Source organism: Staurois parvus, unplaced genomic scaffold (assembly GCF_062004578.1).
Source record: "Staurois parvus isolate SC_StPar_1 unplaced genomic scaffold, SC_StPar_1.0 ptg000526l, whole genome shotgun sequence".
In the NCBI taxonomy this organism is placed as follows: domain Eukaryota; kingdom Metazoa; phylum Chordata; class Amphibia; order Anura; family Ranidae; genus Staurois; species Staurois parvus.
The window spans coordinates 33,497-53,326 of NW_028318322.1; the positions used below are offsets into that span (position 1 = coordinate 33,497).

General features: G+C 47.9%; 1 protein-coding gene across 1 annotated transcript in view; it reads left to right on the forward strand.

Moving 5' to 3' along the window:
* The first annotated feature begins 8,990 nt into the window (after nt 1-8,990).
* The window catches only part of LOC149451655 (uncharacterized), a 59,587-nt gene continuing 48,747 nt past the window's right edge, over nt 8,991-19,830 (forward strand). Inside the window, 2 exon segments of the mRNA XM_089690354.1 lie at nt 8,991-9,113; nt 17,350-18,236. Coding sequence (XP_089546480.1) covers nt 9,050-9,113; nt 17,350-18,236 — 951 coding nt within the window. The 5' untranslated portion in view covers nt 8,991-9,049.

Consider the following 19,830-nt stretch of genomic DNA (forward strand, 5'->3'; position numbering starts at 1 on the left):
CATACTCAGAAAAGCACCTGTGTTGGATTCCCGACATGACCAAGCCACCATTATTACCCCAAATGCATTTCTGACAATTTGAAAGACACGTTCTGCTACTTTCCAAATAATGTTTATTATAAAAAAAAACATAAAAAATTAACGGGGAAGAGGAGACTGCTGCTGCAGAGGGGGTGGGTGTGGGGGTTGGGGAGGTACAGTGTGTGGGGGGCTGGGAAAGAGTTGTAGGGAGGGAGTGCTGGGGGAGAGGTTGAATGGGGGAATGGAAGACAGGGAGAATGTGGGGAGGGGCATTTGAGGGCAGAAGAGAGTGGGCAGGATGTGGAAGGTAAGGGTGGAAACGGGATTGAGAGGAGGGGCATGTAGAAACAAGGGGAGGGGGTGTGAAAGTGGGGGTGTGGTCAAGGGGCAAAGTGGAGTGTGAGGAAGGTGCAGAAGAGGGATCCATGGGGAAGGAGGCATACTGGTCTTCCGGTGGGGTTTCTTGAGGGGGTTGCTCCAGAGTCGGTAGTTCCAGAATCAGCACCTCCAAGGCTTGTTCCCCTGCTGCTTCCCGGGCACTTTCAGCAGGGAAACTCTGTGGCAACCTTGGCATTGGCCCCAAACTACTACTGCACGGGGGTTGGGAGCCTCTGGCCGAAGGTGCATTTTGTTCAGCCCCTGCTTGACATAAAGCCCGGATATCATGACTAAGGTCCTGCAGCGCTGTAGTCTGCTCCCTGACCGCGGTGACAAGTCCAAGCAGGGCTTCATGTTGGAGCCCCAGTAACCTTTCTATATTACTGGATGCATTAGCCTCCTTTGCTCCCATAATCTCTCCATGTTGAACAACAGCCTTTCCCCAAGCTTGAGAAGGGGGCCGGGTCCAGGTAGACAGGGTGCCGATCCAGCTGCATCCAATGTTGGCTGCAAGGAGAAACAAACAAAAAATGAAAGAGTGTTTAACACACAGCAGAAGGGTACAGTAGGACAGGGGCCTCGTCTGACACCAAACACTAGATCATGTTCTTGTCCCACCCCTAGGACCAGGTATTGGTGAATGCCTTTCCCTAACACATTACACTGGATGAGCATTTGACTGAAATGAATGGTTTGGCATCTTTACCCAGACTGATACCTTCCTGCTGATTTGTCACATGCACATCACTCCCTCCAGCTCCTGACTAAGCAATGATCCAAAAAAAGTTGCACATCACGGTGCCAAATCCTGCCCAGCCAGGAACGGAGTTATACTCTAAATGGGTGACTCATTAGGGAGAACATCTTTAGCATCTCTTACCGGAGGTTCAGGCAACTCAGGTGGAGGTGACGGCATTTCACACAAGTTTGGAGTGCCTGAACTTCCCTGCACCACAATAAACTCATTGAATGGAAATGTAAACAATCATGAGCTCTTTTGAGCTTTAATTTTAACAAGGATTTGGCTGGAGACCTTAAAATGAGACTTACTGATTCCAAGTGAAGTGGAGGAATGCTGCCAGTTCTGCCACCCATAGTGGTGACCAAAGTGTGTTTGACCTTCCCTTTGTGTGGCTCAAACCTGAAGGTGAGCGGCACGATTGGGAGGTGATGGGTCCCTGTAGTGGATCATTTCCTGTATATTGAGCAGGCATGATATATGATGTCACTAAACACCAAACACATTGGATATTCTGGGACTGTCAGAGTTGAGCATGTTGACGTTGGTCAGATTACATGTATGTGTTTACATGCGTGGAATGTTTTTGTGTCTGGGAGAAGTTGTGAAGTTGCGAGGACGAGTCTGATTTGGAACGCTCGGGAGATGTCAGCTAGTTAGTGATTCCTTTCCTCAGGAATCCCAGAGATCCGTCCCCTCCTGTTATGGGCTATGGCTTGCTACAAACCTTTCCTATGTCGGAGATCTGCTCTACAAGGGGACATCCTGTCTATTGTTGGCCAATGTCCGATCACCTGTAGGTGGGCATAACAGTGTTAGGAAGGATTTATAAAGATGCTTCGTGTCCTGTGATGTATTCCAAGAAATGGATTTTACAGGTCATTGATGCCATTTGTTACTAAGAAACAGGAATTGTTCATTGCTGAAGGAGCCCCTAGAAACCTTTGGAGGACCCCTGGCTGAGAAAGGCTGAACTAGGCAGTCATATATTTCTGTCCCCCTTGGTGGGAGTGGAGGTGACCCCTCTATAAGGATCTACAGTCCATACACACCCAGCACAAGGCTGGGGTCACACTACCAGACGCTTCTCGGGGCTGCAGTTCCTCTGAGCTCCACAAGGTGGGGATCTCACTTCTACCCAGACAGGAAGTCTATGGAAGACAGACAGGAAGTGATGTCAGGTTCAGACAGGAAGTGATGTCAGGTACAGACAGGAAGTGATGTCAGGCACAGACAGGAGTAGAAAGGAGACGTTGGTAGAAGTGGCAGCAGAGGAGGTAATAAGATGTTATGTTCTATTTACACCCAGTAACCAACCCCCGTCCTCTTCCTCCATAGCCACGTCCGTCCTCTTCCTCCATAGTCACGTCCGTCCTCTTCCTCCATAGTCATGTCCAACCTCTTCCTCCATAGTCACGTCCGTCCTCTTCCTCCATAGTCACGTCCATTCTCTTCCTCCATAGTCATGTCTGTCCTCTTCCTCCATAGTCACGTCTGTCCTCTTCCTCCACAGTCACGTCCGTCCTCTTCCTCCATAGTCACGTCCGTCCTCTTCCTCCACAGTCACGTCCGTCCTCTTCCTCCGTAGTCACGTCCGTCCTCTTCCTCCACAGTCACGTCCGTCCTCTTCCTCCACAGTCACGTCCGTCCTCTTCCTCCACAGTCACGTCCGTCCTCTTCCTCCGTAGTCACGTCCGTCCTCTTCCTCCGTAGTCACGTCCGTCCTCTTCCTCCATAGTCATGTCCGTCCTCTTCCTCCATAGTCATGTCCGTCCCCTCCCTCCATAGTCACTGTGACGTCTTTTATCTCCAGCAGATGATGATACACACATATATAGTGTGGGAACCCAGATGAACCCCTTCAGGGGCAGAACATTCCCCCACTTCCGGGGCCGGAACATTCTCCTCATTGTGGAGAGGTGTCACCTTCTCACCTCATCAGTCTATACTAACGGATTTTATGACTTTAGTTAGAGGCGGGGGATGGGGGGATATTTAGGGGGATTGGAATATCTATGTCTTTGTTTCATAAGATTCAAATAGGAAGAAAGAGAGAAAAATGTCATTTGTAGTAAATGTCCTGAACACAATGTATACCGTCCTCCACTCATTCTGACGGACGCCGTCCTCCACTCACTCTGACGGACGCCGTCCTCCACTCACTCTGACGGACGCCGTCCTCCGCTCACTCTGATGGGAATACATTGGACCTTGTTTTCTCCCATCTTTGCACTCCCTACAACCTCACAAACACCCCCTTTCCTCTCTCTGATCACAATCTCATCACCTTCACAGTCTCCTCATCTTCAATCACCTATCCCTCCAAGCAGCCAACAATTACCCGCAGAAACCTTCACAACTTGAACCCGGCTCCTTTCCACTCTGCAACTGACCAACTCTATGACAGAATCTCTCCCCTGTCCTGCCCTGACCTGGCCACTGCTGTCTACAACAGTTCACTATCATCCACACTGGACTCACTTGGTCCTCTAACCACACGAAGCATCAGGCCCCGACCATTACATCCGTGGCAGACTGACCACACCAGACATCTTAACCACCTCCCATCCACCCGTTGTATATAAATGGCCGGATGGTGGCAGTGCAAGGTCAGGTGGCCATTTATAAATGGACTCCCCGCCCCCTGCTTATGCGCATTTCCTGAGAGCATGCAGCAACACGAATACCGATCAACGTATGGGACCTCTCTGTGAGGTCCCGATCATGTGATTACCGATTGGCCAATCAGTGATCACAAGATGTCACTTCAGACCAGGGGTGGACTGACCATTTGGAAACTCGGCACTACCCGAGGGTCTGGGGTCAGTAGGGGGCCCCATGAGATGCCCCTGGTACCTTTTTCATAAGCTTTTTTGAGTTTGGGAAGGACACGCATGATCCCCTATTGCCCGGGGGGCCCCATGAGTTGTCAGTCCACCCCTGCTTCTAACATTGCTTACTACGTGTGAAATCTGTGAATGATCACAAAGGTCACATGGTACAAGGCTATTCACAACAGACTTGTACCATGTGACAAGCAGTGACCAATCACAGCTCACACAGTAGTTCTCAATGGCTGCAAGAATGCAGCCAGAGAGAAGGAGAAATTATTGCTTTTACAGCCTTTATGGGTGTAAAAGCAATCAGAGTAAAAAAAAAATCTTCATCACCCCCCACAAGTACTACAGTGTCACCATGGTGACACTGTACTGCTAGGGTGACAGTATGTAAAAAAAAACAACATAAATAATAATATAAAAAAATTTAAAAATGTAAAAAAAAGTTTAAAAGTTATAATTTTTGGTTATAAACTAATTTGGGCTATTTTTTTTTTTTTTACTAAAAAGATAACGGAATAAATTTTGGCCAAGATTTATGATGAAATATTATTTGCAAAATTTTACAAGTAAAAACTTTTTTCAAAATTTTTGGACTTTTTCATTTACATAGCAAAAAAATAAAAATCCCAGTAGTGAATAAATACCACCAAAATAAAGCTTTATCTGTCTCAAAAAAACGGTAAAAAATTAATATGGGCACAGTGTTGCATGACCGCGCAATTGTCATTCAAAGTGTGATAGCGCTGAAAGCTGAAAATTGGCCTGGACTGGAAGGGGGTGAAAGTGTCCAGACTGGAAGTGGTTAAGAGACTTACAATTCCTCCCTCTATGCTGCCAAACAAGCCTACTTTGTCACTCTCATCAATAGTTTGTCATCCAGTCCTCATCTTTCTTCTCTACTTTTAACTCTCTACTTTCTCCACCTCCACCCAGTACCTCACTCACTGCTCATGAGATTGCAAATCATTTCAAAAACAAGATTGATACAATTCGTAGGGACATCACCACTGCACAGACATCCATCTCACTTAGCATACCTTATACTAAACCTCCCTCAACACTTTCCTCTTCTGACCTCGCTACTCCCGAAGAGGTCACTAAGGTTTTCTCAGAAGCCCGTCTCACCACCTGCCCCCTGGATCCTGTCCCCTCACAACTACTACGGTCACCCTCTTCTTCCATCCTATGCTCCCTCACTCACATCTTCAATCTTTCCCTCTCTACTGGTGCCTTCCCCTCCCCTCTAAAGCATGCGCACATCACTCCCATACTTAACAAGCCCTCCCTGGACCCCACCAACCTGAACTACTTAAGACCCATCTCCCTGCTGCCATTTACCTCTAAACTCCTAGAACGCTTAGTCTACAATCGCCTGAGCTCCTCCCTCACCGACAACAACCTTCTTCACCCTTTACAGTCTGGCTTTCACTCTCTACACTCCACTGACACTGCCCTACTAAACCTCACTAATGATCTACTACAGTAACTGCTAAAACCAATGGCCACTGCTCAGTACTCATCCCAACCAATGGTCACTGCTCAGTACTCATCCCAACCAATGACCACTAATCCATACTCAATCCAACCAATGGCCACTACTCCATGCTAATCCAAACCAATGGCTACTACTCCATACTAATCCCAACCAATGGTCACTACTCCGTACTCATCCCAACCAATGGCCACTACTCCATGCTAATCCAAACCAATGGTCACTACTCCGTACTCATCCCAACCAATGGTCACTACTTTGTACTCTTACTGCTTGAGTTCTCTGTGGCTTTTGATGCCGTTGACCATCCCCTCCTCAAAAAACTCCACTCTCTTGGCCTCCGAGACTCTGCTCTCTACTGATTCTCCTCCTACCTATCACAGCGCTTCTTCAGCATTACCTATAACTCTGGCTCCTCCTCTCTACTCCCTCTCTCTGTAGGGTTCCTTCAAGGTTTTGTCCTTGGACCCCTTCTCTTCTCCATCTACACCTCCTCCTTTGGTCACTTAAAAAACTCCCATGGCTTTAAGTACCATCTCTATGCTGATGACACACAAATCTATCTTTCTACCCCTCACCTCACCCCTTCAGTCTCCTCCTCACCTCACCCCTTCAGTCTCCTCCTCACCTCACCCCTTCAGTCTCCTCCTCACCTCACCCCTTCAGTCTCCTCCTCACCTCATCCCTTCAGTCTCCTCCTCACCTTGCCCCTTCAGTCTTTTCTCGCATTACTAACCTACTGAGTGACATATCGGCATGGATGTCACTCCACTTCCTCAAACTCAATCTTTCCAAAACTGAGCTCTTAGTATTCCCCCCAGCCCGTGCCCCCTCCCCCTGACTTCTTCATCAAGACCAATAACACAACCATCAGTCCCTCCTCTCATGCCAGGGTACTAGGTGTAATCCTAGACTCCCATCTGTCCTTTCAGCCCCAAATCCAATCACTGTCCAAATCTTGTAGACTTCACCTCTGCAACATCTCCAAGATACGCCCGTTCCTAACCTCGGAAACCACTAAGCAACTTATTCACTCCCTTGTTATATCTCACCTTGACTATTGTAACTCCCTCCTCATTGGCCGACAATCCCCTCTTCAGTCTATCATGAATGCTGCTGCCAGACTCATCCACCTTACTAACCGTTATGTATCTGCCACCCCTCTCTGCCAATCCCTCCACTGGCCTGTACTCAGTGTCCTCCACCCCTCTCTGCCAATCCCTCCACTGGCCTGTACTCAGTGTCCTCCATCCCTCTCTGCCAATCCTTCCACTGGCCTCCACTCAGTGTTCTCCACTCCTCTCTGCCAATCCCTCCACTGGTCTCCATTCAGTGTCCTCCACCCCTCTCTGCCAATCCCTCCACTGACCTCCATTCAGTGTCCTCCACCCCTCTCTACCAATCCCTCCACTGGCTTCCCATTGCTCAATGGATAAAATTCAAACCATTAACAATAACATATAAAGCCATTTATAACTCTGCCCCAAATTACATCACCAATCTTGTCTCTAAATATCACCCAAACCATCCTCTCCGCTCCTCCCATGACATCCTGCTCTTTAGCTCCCTTGTCTCCTCCTCCCATGCTCAGCTCCAGGACTTCTCCAGAGCTTCCCCCATCCTCTGGAACTCTTTACCCCATTTTATCAGACTATCACCTACTTTGCTCACTTTTAGGCAATCTCTGAAAACCTATCTCTTCAGGGAAGCCTCTCCTGCCCTCAGCTAATAATGGAATCTTCTACTCTTCCAACCAATCCATCCCCCACAGTTACTACCTTTTGTACCACTAGCCCCTCTCTCCTAGATTGTAAGCTCCCAGGATCAGCCCCTCCTATCCCTCTTGTATTGATCTGTATTGTTGCTGTATTGTCTCCCGTTATATTGTAAAGTGCTGAGCAAACTGTTGGCGCCATAAATCCTGTATAATAATAAAAATGCCCTGAAACCATATTTCTTCATAATGATCCCAGTCTCAGATATTCATCTAAAATGTGATTAGTAAAGTCTCCGGAGTACATGGAGATCTGAGAAATATGATGTGTCCATGCAAAGCCCAAAGACAAAGGTCATCTTTCATGTTTGGAGAGGTGGGACACACCCAGGAGAGATGTACAGAAACCTCACAGAGCGCCCCCCACAACTCCTCCTCCCAATGCCCCTCCATCCAGAGTCAGAGAATCCTATGACATCACACTGACCTCACAGCTCCTCCTCCCAATGTCTCTCCATCCAGAGTCAGAGAATTCTATGACATCACACTGACCTCACAGCTCCTCCTCCCAATGTCCCTCCATCCAGAGTCAGAGAATCCTATGACATCACACTGACCTCACAGCTCCTCCCCCCAATGTCCCTCCATCCAGAGTCAGAGAATCCTATGACATCACACTGACCTCACAAGCCTATACCCTGCGTAGTGTGGGGGTCCTGTGGGGGGGAATTATACCTCAGCCTGAAGTGGGGCTTTAATAAAATGGAGACCTGAATGGAGAGGTGAGGAGGATTCTGGGAATATCATTTGATGTTACTATTTGTGTTCAGATGTAGAGTTTTCCTCCTGTGAAGTCTGGAGATCATATGACATCACATTGCCTCCACCTCCCTCCCTGATAGAAGAGAGAAAGAAGAAGAAGATTCTAGAAGTCACCAGAGAGATCACTGAGCTGCTGACAGGAGAGGTGAGCGGTGCCGGGAATTCTGGGACATTCTCCAGTAACAGACAAGGGATGTGTCTGGATGGTGACTGTATCATTGTGTGTGTCAGGTTCCTATAAGGTGTCAGGGTGTCACTGTCTATTTCTCCATGGAGGAGTGGGAGTATTTAGAAGGACACAAGGATCTCTACAAGGACATCATGATGGACAATCAGCCGCCCCTCACATCACCGGGTAAGAGGAGACTTTATTGTAAAGGAGAGAGCAGTACGGAGGATCCACCTAGATCCCCCATCATCTGATAAACACATAGAAACAATGGATTCAGTCAGTGTGTGTGTTTCCTACAGATGGATCCAGTCATGGGAACCCACCAGAGAGATGTCCCCGTCCTCTGTATTCCCGGGATTCCACACAGGAAGGTCACACCATCCCTCACCATCATCAGGTAGATGATGACAATTATTGGTAGTTGTGATTTATACACAGCATGTTTGTTACAATGAATGTTTTATTATATCTTTCAGAGTGGAATCCTCGGGGATGATAATATTGATGTTAAAGAAGAGTATAAAGAGGAGGATGAGGAGTATGGAGTGATGGAGGAGTTTTCAGAAGGACACAAGGATATGATGGAGCCACCTAATACCAGGAACCCACCAGAGAGATGTCCCCGTCCTCTGTATTCCCGGGATTCCACACAGGGAGGTCACACCATCCCTCACTATTACAAGGTTGGTGGGATGGAGTATCTAGAACATGGACTCATGAAGACAATGTGTGGAGTTCTTTTATGTGACCTTATATTTTACAGATGATATTTTCTCTCATTTCCTTGATTTAGAGTGGAGATCCAATCAATATCAAATTTGAGGTTAAAGCAGAAGAAGAAGAGGCGTATGTGAGGGATGATCAGCAGTCTATGGAGGAGGATGGAATAACGGGGACATTTATAGAGGAGGACACTCCTACAGAGATCAGCACAGGTGGGTCATGAACACTAAATCCATTCCTCCACCCATACTGCTCACTGATTGGTCCAGAGTAGGGCGGGGACTGGGTGATATCAGCCTGTAATCCCCTGGTCACTTTCCTGAGCTGTGTTCCCCGTCCTGTATTCCTGGATTTCTCTCGGATAATCTTCCTTCTCTGTGCTGCAGACACAATTTATGTATCTAGACTGGATTTATGGAGGTTCTGAGGCTGAACTGGCAGCAAAATGTTCATTTTCACCATAGACATTACTTGACCTAGGCACCTGGGGTGTGTGCTTTGGGTCTTCTGCCCCATCACCGGGTCTAGTAAAATCTCTTATAGAACAAGTCTCCTAGGGCTACTTGTTCTGTTGTCTGCTGGCTGTGCCGGGTGGAGGGATATGTCTGTAGTGTCTCAGACCCAAGTCACTGAGTGCAGTCTCAGGAGATGGGAGGCAGCGGTGTGGGATCTCTGCAACTTGTCTACAGTAAACATTTAAGCTTCCACTGATTGCTGAATACCAATATTATGTCCCCTGCACTATATACTCTATGTTGTACATTACATACTCCTGACCCCTGCACTATATACTCTATGCTGTACATTACATACTCCGGACCCCTGCACTATATACTCTATGTTGTACATTACATACTCCTGACCCCTGCACTATATACTCTATGTTGTACATTACATACTCCTGACCCCTGCACTATATACTCTATGTTGTACATTACATACTCCTGACCCCTGCACTATATACTCTATATTGTACATTACATACTCCTGACCCCTGCACTATATACTCTATGTTGTACATTACATACTCCTGACCCCTGCACTATATACTCTATGTTGTACATTCCATACTCCTGACCCCTGCACTATATGCTCTATATTGTACATTACATACTCCTGACCCCTGCACTTGATACTCTGATGTACGTTACATACTCCTGACCCCTGCACTATATACTCTATTTTGTACATTACTTCTGAGAACATCTTAGTGACCTCTTCAGTAGTAGCGAGGTCAAAAGAGGAAAGTGTTGAGGGAGGTTTAGTATAAGGTATGCTAAGTGGGATGGATGTCTCTGCAGTGGTGATGTCCCTACGAATTGTGTCAATCTTGTTTTTGAAATGATTTGCCATCTTGTGAGCAGTGAATGAGGTACTGGGTGGAGGTGGGGGTGGAGAAAGTAGAGAGTTAAAAGTAGAGAAGAGACGACAAGGACTAGATGACAAGGTATTGCTGAAAGTGACAAAGTAGGTTTGTTTGACAGCATGGAGGGAGGAATTGTATGTGAAGAAAGCAGATTTATATCGGGTGAATGCTTGCTGGGATTTGGTTTTACACCACAATCGCTCCAGCGCATGACTATGTCTCCTAAGATTTCTGGTGTGGTCAGTCTGCCACGGATGTAACGGTCGTGGCCTGATGCTTCGTGTTGTTAGAGGAGCAAGTGAGTCTAATGTGGATGAAAGCAAACTGTTATAGAAAGCAGTGACCAGGTCAGGGCAGGACAGGGGAGAGATTCTGTCATAGAGTTGGTCAGTTGCAGAGTGGAAAGGAGCCGGGTTCAAGTTGTGAAGGTTTCTGCGGGTAATTGTTGGCTGCTTGGAGGGATAGGTGTTTGAAGATGAGGAGACTGTGAAGGTGATGAGATTGTGATCAGAGAGAGGAAAGGGGGTGTTTGTGAGGTTGTAGGGAGTGCAAAGATGGGAGAAAACAAGGTCCAATGTATTCCCATCAGAGTGAGTGGAGGACGGTATACATTGTGCTAATGCAAAAGATGAGGTTTGTTGAAGAGTTGGGATGTAGCCGGGTTGTTGACATTAATAGGGATGATAAAATCTCTGAGAATGATAGTTTGTAGTTCAGAGGAAAGAAAGTAGGGTATCCAGGCGCAGAAATCATCAAAAAAGTGGGACACGGGTCCAGGAGGCCGATAGATCACTGCAATCCTCAGAGAAATTGGAGAAAACAGCCGGATGCAGTGAGTCTGGAAAGAAGAGAAGGATAGAGAGGGAGGGTTAGGGAGGACTTGAAAGGTGCTCAGTGGGGATAGAAGCAAACCAACCCCACCACCTTTCCGACCACTGGGTCTGGGTGAGTGGGTCCAGAGGAGGCCTCCATAGAAAAGTGCCGCGGGAGAAGCAGAATCTGCTGCTTGAAGCCAGGTTTCTAATCGCTAGTAGGTTAAGGGAGTCGGAGACAAAAAGGTCATGGACAGAGGTGAGATTATTACAGACAGAGCGGGCATTCCAGAGCGCACATGAAAAAGGGAGGGTGGTTTTTGGGAGCACGGGGGCAAATATTAAATTGAGGGGATTGCGGCTATTCCTGGATGAAAGACGGTGCCTGGTGTGGGGGTGAGATAGTGGAGGACCAGGGTTTGGGGATATATCCCCAGAGGTTAGGAGAAGGAGGGTGCCTGTTGTGGTGGTGAGATAGTGGAGGACCAGGGTTTGTGGAGATATCCCCAGAGGTTAGGAGAAGAAGGAGGGTGCCTGGTGTGGTGGTGAGATAGTGGAGGACCAGGGTTTGGGGAGATATCCTCAGAGATTAGGAGAAGGAGGATGCCTGGTGTGGGGGAGATATCCCCAGAGGTTAGGAGAAGGAGGGTGCCTGGTGTGGTGGTGAGATAGTGGAGGACCAGGGTTTGTGGAGATATACCCAGAGCTTAGGAGAAGGAGGAGGGTGCCTGGTGTGGTGAGATAGTGGAGGACCAGGGTTTGGGGAGATATCCCCAGAGATTAGGAGAAGGAGGAGGATGCCTGGTGTGGGGGTGAGATAGTGGAGGACCAGGGTTTGGGAGATATCCCCAGAGGTTAAGAGAAGGAGGGTGCCTGGTGTGGTGGTGAGATAGTGGAGGACCAGGGTTTGGGGAGATATCCCCAGAGGTTAGGAGAAGGAGGGTGCCTGGTGTGGTGGTGAGATAGTGGAGGACCAGGGTTTGGGGAGATATCCCCAGAGATTAGGAGAAGGAGGAGGATGCCTGGTGTGGTGGTGAGATAGTGGAGGACCAGGGTTTGGGGAGATATCCCCAGAGGTTAGGAGAAGAAGGAGGATGCCTGGTGTGGGGGTGAGATAGTGGAGGACCAGGGTTTGGGGAGATATCCCCAGAGCTTAGGAGAAGAAGGAGGGTGCCTGGTGTGGTGGTGAGATAGTGGAGGACCAGGGTTTGAGGAGATATCCCCAGAGATTAGGAGAAGAAGGAGGGTGCCTGGTGTGGTGGTGAGATAGTGGAGGACAAGGGTTTGGGGAGATATCCCCAGAGATTAGGATAAGAAGGAGGATGCCTGGTGTGGGGGTGAGATAGTGGAGGACCAGGGTTTGGGGAGATATCCCCAGAAGTTAGGAGAAGGAGGGTGCCTGGTGTGGGGGTGAGATAGTGGTGGACCAGGGTTTGGGGAGATATCCCCAGAGGTTAGGAGAAGGAGGGTGCCTGGTGTGGGGGAGAGATCCCCAGAGGTTAGGAGAAGGAGGGTGCCTGGTGTGGTGGTGAGATAGTGGAGGACCAAGGTTTGGGGAGTTATCCCCAGAGATTAGGAGAAGGAGGGTGCCTGGTGTGGTGGTGAGATAGTGGAGGACCAGGGTTTGGGGAGATATCCCCAGAGATTAGGAGAAGAAGGAGGGTGCCTGGTGTGGTGGTGAGATAGTGGAGGACCAGGGTTTGGGGAGATATCCCCAGAGATTAGGAGAAGAAGGAGGATGCCTGGTTTGGGGGTGAGATAGTGGAGGACCAGGGTTTGGGGAGATATCCCCAGAGGTTAGGAGAAGGAAGGTGCCTGGTGTGGGGGTGAGATAGTGGTGGACCAGGGTTTGGGGAGATATCCCCAGAGGTTAGGAGAAGAAGGAGGATGCCTGGTGTGGGGGAGATATCCCCAGAGGTTAGGAGAAGAAGGAGGATGCCTGGTGTGGGGGTGAGATAGTGGAGGACCAAGGTTTGGGGAGTTATCCCCAGAGATTAGGAGAAGGAGGGTGCCTGGTGTGGTGGTGAGATAGTGGAGGACCAGGGTTTGGGGAGATATCCCCAGAGGTTAGGAGAAGGAGGGTGCCTGGTGTGGTGGTGAGATAGTGGAGGACCAGGGTTTGGGGAGATATCCCCAGAGATTAGGAGAAGAAGGAGGATGCCTGGTGTGGGGGTGAGATAGTGGAGGACCAAGGTTTGGGGAGTTATCCCCAGAGATTAGGAGAAGAAGGAGGATGCCTGGTGTGGTGGTGAGATAGTGGAGGACCAAGGTTTGGGGAGTTATCCCCAGAGATTAGGAGAAGGAAGGTGCCTGGTGTGGTGGTGAGATAGTGGAGGACCAGGGTTTGGGGAGATATCCCCAGAGATTAGGAGAAGAAGGAGGGTGCCTGGTGTGGTGGTGAGATAGTGGAGGACCAGGGTTTGGGGAGATATCCCCAGAGATTAGGAGAAGAAGGAGGATGCCTGGTTTGGGGGTGAGATAGTGGAGGACCAGGGTTTGGGGAGATATCCCCAGAGGTTAGGAGAAGGAAGGTGCCTGGTGTGGGGGTGAGATAGTGGTGGACCAGGGTTTGGGGAGATATCCCCAGAGGTTAGGAGAAGAAGGAGGATGCCTGGTGTGGGGGAGATATCCCCAGAGGTTAGGAGAAGAAGGAGGATGCCTGGTGTGGGGGTGAGATAGTGGAGGACCAAGGTTTGGGGAGTTATCCCCAGAGATTAGGAGAAGAAGGAGGATGCCTGGTGTGGTGGTGAGATAGTGGAGGACCAAGGTTTGGGGAGTTATCCCCAGAGATTAGGAGAAGGAGGGTGCCTGGTGTGGTGGTGAGATAGTGGAGGACCAGGGTTTGGGGAGATATCCCCAGAGGTTAGGAGAAGGAGGATGCCTGGTGTGGGGGTGAGATAGTGGAGGACCAGGGTTTGGGGAGATATCCCCAGAGGTTAGTAGAAGAAGGAGGATGCCTGGTGTGGGGGTGAGATAGTGGAGGACCAGGGTTTGGGACTATATCACCAGAGGTTAGGAGAAGAAGGAGGGTGCCTGGTTTGGGGGTGAGATACTGGAGGACCAGGGTTTGGGCCATATCACCAGAGGTTAGGAGGAGGATGCCTGGTGTGGGGGTGAGATACTGGAGGACCAGGGTTTGGGGAGATATCCCCAGAGGTTAGGAGAAGGAGGGTGAGGAAAGTAAGATGGGAGCGGGATGTACACGAGCGCACATGCCTTCCAGTCCTGGTGTTTGGGTCAGCAGGAGAGTGAAGTATCAGCAGGAGGTGATGAGAGCAGTAGTGGGGAGATGGTAGCAGTGAGGGGGAGATGTACAAGTTTTGGGGTGGAGCAGAGGGGTAAAGAAGTGAGATTTTGGGAACGCAGGAAAGTAATATGAAAAGGAGTAGAGGGGACATAATAAAAGGTACACGGAGTGGGACTTGCTGGGAAGGGGTTAATTTGGCCCCTGGGATGATCTGGAGGACCCCTCAGAATTCCGGGACCATACAATGACAGACCACAGGAGCAGGTTGGTTCTAAGTATGCTCATTTATTAGTAGCAAAAGAAGGATTTAAATACAATTATGGAGGGAGGATGTCTCTCCATCCAATCAGATTATTACAACCAATATCGATTCAACCAATCAGAACATCATTAGCTAAACGTATTTCATAACAGGATCTCATCCCAATAAGTATTATTATATAAAAATACTGTGTTTTGCAGAAATCAAAGTCCAATATCTGTAGCTGGCGTGATATGACACATTTCCGGCAGGTTGACATGACATATTAGAATTTGTATAAACAGTAGCCGAGTAAATACTCCGTATTGATTTCATCAACGTTCTCTACCTGTGAGATGTTAGTATGTTTCAGAATTATTGAAATAGATTTTAGAGAGGTATTAGAGATGAACCCTTTCCCCCACAGGACTCAGACTTGTAGGAGATGTTTCCCGGGGTGTTTGCTCGCAGTCTGTCCAGCATGCAGGAGAGTTTCTTGTTGTTGTATCTTCCTGCTGCTTGAGTTCTGCTTTAATTCAACTGCTGTGTTCAACTGTGTCTCTGCACTCCATCAAAACAGCACTCATGCAAAAGCAGCACCCCATCTGTGACTATGCGCCCCATCTGTGACCACCCCCATGAGCTGATCCAAATTTATAAGGAGATGGCCAAATGAACACTCATCTCCACCCCAATTAGGAACTGATAAGGATCACATGAATAGGGGGGATGTTTCTCAAACAGACCAGACACAGGCCACAGTCATTAAAAAAGGTGCAACAAGAGGTGAGAACTAATCAACACAGACCGATATATATATATATATATACACTATTTGTTCTGAAATTAAAAGGAGTCAATGTGCTGTTGTAGTTTAGAGTGGAGAGCAGATAGCAGCATTTCCTGTGAAAAGCAGGGAAGGTATGATTAGACTGCTGTGTTCAACTGCGTCTTAGCAATCCTTCAAAAACAACACTTACGCAAAAGCAGCACCCCATCTGTGACTATGCCCCCCGATCTGTGAAATGCTCCTGACCCCTGCACTATATACTCTGCTGTGCATTACATACTCCTGACCCCTGCACTATATACTATGTATTGTACATTACATACACCTGACCCCTGCACTATATACTCTATGTTGTACATTACATACTCCTGACCCCTGCACTATATACTCTATGTTGTACATTACATACTCCTGACCCCTGCACTATATACTCTATGTTGTACATTGCATACTCCTGACCCCTGCACTATATACTCTATGTTGTACATTACATACTCCTGACCCCTGCACTATATACTCTATGTTGTACATTACATACTCCTGACCCCTGCACTATATACTCTATGTTGTATGTTACATACTCCTGACCCCTGCACTATATACTCTGTGTTGTACATTACATACCCCTGACCCCTGCACTATATACTCTATGTTGTACATTACATACTCCTGACCCCTGCACTATATACTCTGCTGTGCATTACATACTCCTGACACCTGCACTATATACTATGTATTGTACATTACATACACCTGACCCCTGCACTATATACTCTGTGTTGTACATTTCATACTCCTGACCCCTGCACTATATACTCTATGTTGTACATTACATACTCCTGATCCCTGCACTATATACTCTATGTTGTACATTACATACTCCTGACCCCTGCACTATATACTCTATGTTGTACATTACATACTCCTGAGCCCTGCACTATATACTCTATGTTGTACATTACATACTCCTGACCCCTGCACTATATACTCTATGTTGTATGTTACATACCCCTGACCCCTGCACTATATACTCTATGTTGTACATTACATACTCCTGACCCCTGCACTATATACTCTGCTGTGCATTACATACTCCTGACACCTGCACTATATACTATGTATTGTACATTACATACACCTGACCCCTGCACTATATACTCTGTGTTGTACATTGCATACTCCTGACCCCTGCACTATATACTCTATGTTGTACATTACATACTCCTGACCCCTGCACTATATACTCTATGTTGTACATTACATACTCCTGACCCCTGCACTATATACTCTATATTGTACATTACATACTCCTGACCCCTGCACTATATACTCTATGTTGTACATTTCATACTCCTGACTTCTGCTCCCCCCCTCCCCCCACTGCAATATATACACATAATATGGATTCTCTTTTGTTCCCCCCATTTCCTCCCAGCTGGACATTTTATATGGGATGATGTGATTGGAGCACAGACTTTTACATGGTGATAATAATGTGATAACATCCTCCAACTTTGGACCCTTAAACAGAAAGTGATAATGAGGGAGGAGTCAATACCCCAATGATGGTGGTCTTCAGGATCAGTCCAGTCTTCATCTTGGTTGTTCTCCCCCCATCCTCACTCTCTGACCTCTGGTGGGGCTCAGCCCCGCTGTTCTTCATGACTAAATCATGGACTAAATAAGGAAGTGCAGTACTTTTTGTGTTGGGAAGATGGTGATGAGTGATAGAGGGGGTGGGGACCCTCGTCCTATAATCCCCTCATCACTGTCCCTCCTATAAAAGACAGTTCTGGTTGTTTCCTCACTCTCTGACTAAGGTCCATGAATAAAGAAATGACCTGGTAGGAGATCAGAGGAGCCATTTCCTAGTTCCCTTGAGGGTGGAATTGTAAGCTCCTCAGAGACCAAGCTGCCTGATGTGGGTGGAGTCCTGGTTTGGGGGAACCAATCAGCTCCTGTCTAGTAATCCTCTTTGTCTTTGTATTTTAGTCCATGGCCGGGAGATGAGGAAAACCTCCGAGGATTGTCTCACTTTGTCTCCAGACTGGAAAGTAGAAGATGAGGACATCACACAGTATAGTCCAGGAGAAAACCCGGCTCCCTCCAATGTCCATCCGGCACCACCCAGTGTAGATAGACCATCGGATTCCTCGTATCCTGAGGAACCTCAGACTGTGCGGGACCGGGCCGGCCTTCCAACAGGGAAGAGCTTCTCCTGTCCTGAGTGCGGGAAATGTTATTCACAGAAGTCCCATCTTCACAGGCATCAGAGATCTCACACAGGGGAGAAGCCGTATTCTTGTCCTGAGTGCGGGAAATGTTTTTCACTGAAGTCAAGTCTTTGCAGCCATCAGAGATCTCACATGGGGGAGAAGCCTTATTCCTGTCCTGAGTGCGGGAAATGTTTTTCACAGAAGTCCAGTCTTTACAGACATCAGATATCTCACACGGGGGAGAAGCTGTATTCCTGTCCTCAGTGTGGGAAATGTTTTTCACAGAAATCCAATCTTTACACACATCAGAGATCTCACACAGGGGAGAAGCCGTATTCCTGTTCTGAGTGCGGGAAATGTTTTTCAGACAAGTCCAGTCTTCACACACATCAGAGATATCATACAGGGGAGAAGCCGTATTCCTGTCCTGAGTGTGGGAAATTTTATTCACAGAAGTCCCATCTTTACAGACATCAGAGATCTCACATGGGGGAGAAGCCGTATTCCTGTCATGAGTGTGGGAAATGTTTTTCACAGACGTTCAGTCTGCACACACATCAAAGATCTCACACAGGGGAGAAGCCATATTCCTGTCCTGAGTGTGGGAAATGTTTTTCAGTGAAGTCCAGTCTTTGCAGACATCAGAGATCTCACACAGGGGAGAAGCCGTATTTCTGTCCTGAGTGAGGGAAATATTCCTCACTGAAGTCCTGTCTTCCTGTACATCAGTGATTATAACGTTGTAGACAGATCAGACCGGGGTCAGTACTTATTGGGGGTGGAATGGGGAAAGATGAGGGGAGGGCTATGGCAGATAAGAAGGTTCCCATGTTACAACCAGTGGAATTGGTATCATTTGTATTAAAGTAAAACAATTACAGAAAATCCATGTGAACAAGGTATCGGTGAATGGACAAGGTGTCGGTGAATGGACAAGGTGTCGGTGAATGGACAAGGCGTCGGTGAATGGACAAGGCGTCGGTGAATGAACAAGGCGTCGGTGAATGAACAAGGCGTCGGTGAATGGACAAGGCGTCGGTGAATGGACAAGGCATCGGTGAATGGACAAGGCGTCGGTGAATGAAAGTGTTTGTTCCCCAATGCCAGAAGTGTGCCCAGCACAATAGGTGAGTTGGAAGGTTTGGTGCATGAAGAGAACTAGGACTGAATTGGTATTGCTGAATCTTGGCTTCATTCCTCACATGACTGGGCCATTCATATTCCTGGCTAGGTTCTCTTTCGGAGAGACGGGGGAAATAGGAAAGGGGGTGGAGTCTGTCTCTATGTGAGAAGTGATCTCAGAGCGAGTGTGAAAGAGGACCTAGTTGATGGAGAGTGTGATGAGGCTGAAGTATTATGGGTGGAACTGCACATGGGGGGCGGTACTACAAAGGTCATCATTGGAGTTTGTTATAGGCCTCCCAGTGTTAATGAGGAGGTGGAGACTCAGCTCCTCCCACAGATGGAAAGGGCTGGGACAGTGATAATAATGGGGGATGGTAACGACCCGGAAAGTGACTGGAGTAATGGAACTGCCGGTGTAAACACAAAACAACCCCTCCTGCCCTCTATGGCCCAGAACTGATCCTCCCTATGCAGGAGAGGTGAAGATGAGTCCAGGACAGAAGTAGGACTCTCAAGTATTTGAAAGTGGGGATGTAGTTGGCCTCATGGAGTGTGTTGTACGAGCGAGGGAGATGAATGCCCAAATAATCCAGGTAGGAGGTGGGCCAAGGAAACTATCATTCTGTTTTACAGAGGAAAGGGAAATGTATGGAGTACAGAGAATAGGACTGGCAGGGAGGTGTTGGGTTGGACCAAAGTAAGTAAAAGATCATCGGCAAACAATCTGACTTTACCCAGTTCAGGACCGACCACCACACTTATACTGCGGCAGGGCAGTCCCGCTTCTCCAGATCACATACAGTACATGTACACGTGTGAGCCCACCGCCCTGACTATGCTGTCATTCAGTACATCACAAGCTGATTATCAGGTCCAGGCCAATGATTTCTGGCCTGGACCTGCTGATCACCTGGACCTGCTGATCACCTGCACCTGCTGATCCCCTGTACAGAATCAGAGATCTTCCTGTGTCCATATTTATAAACACAGGAACTGGAAAGGTACACTAGTGAAGAGGAACACAAATAATACAAAGTATTCCCACAAGCAGCTAAAAAAGGTGATCAACAATCAATAAACCAACTTATCAGTGAATTCAACTAAAACAACGCTTCCCAAACTTGAACATATA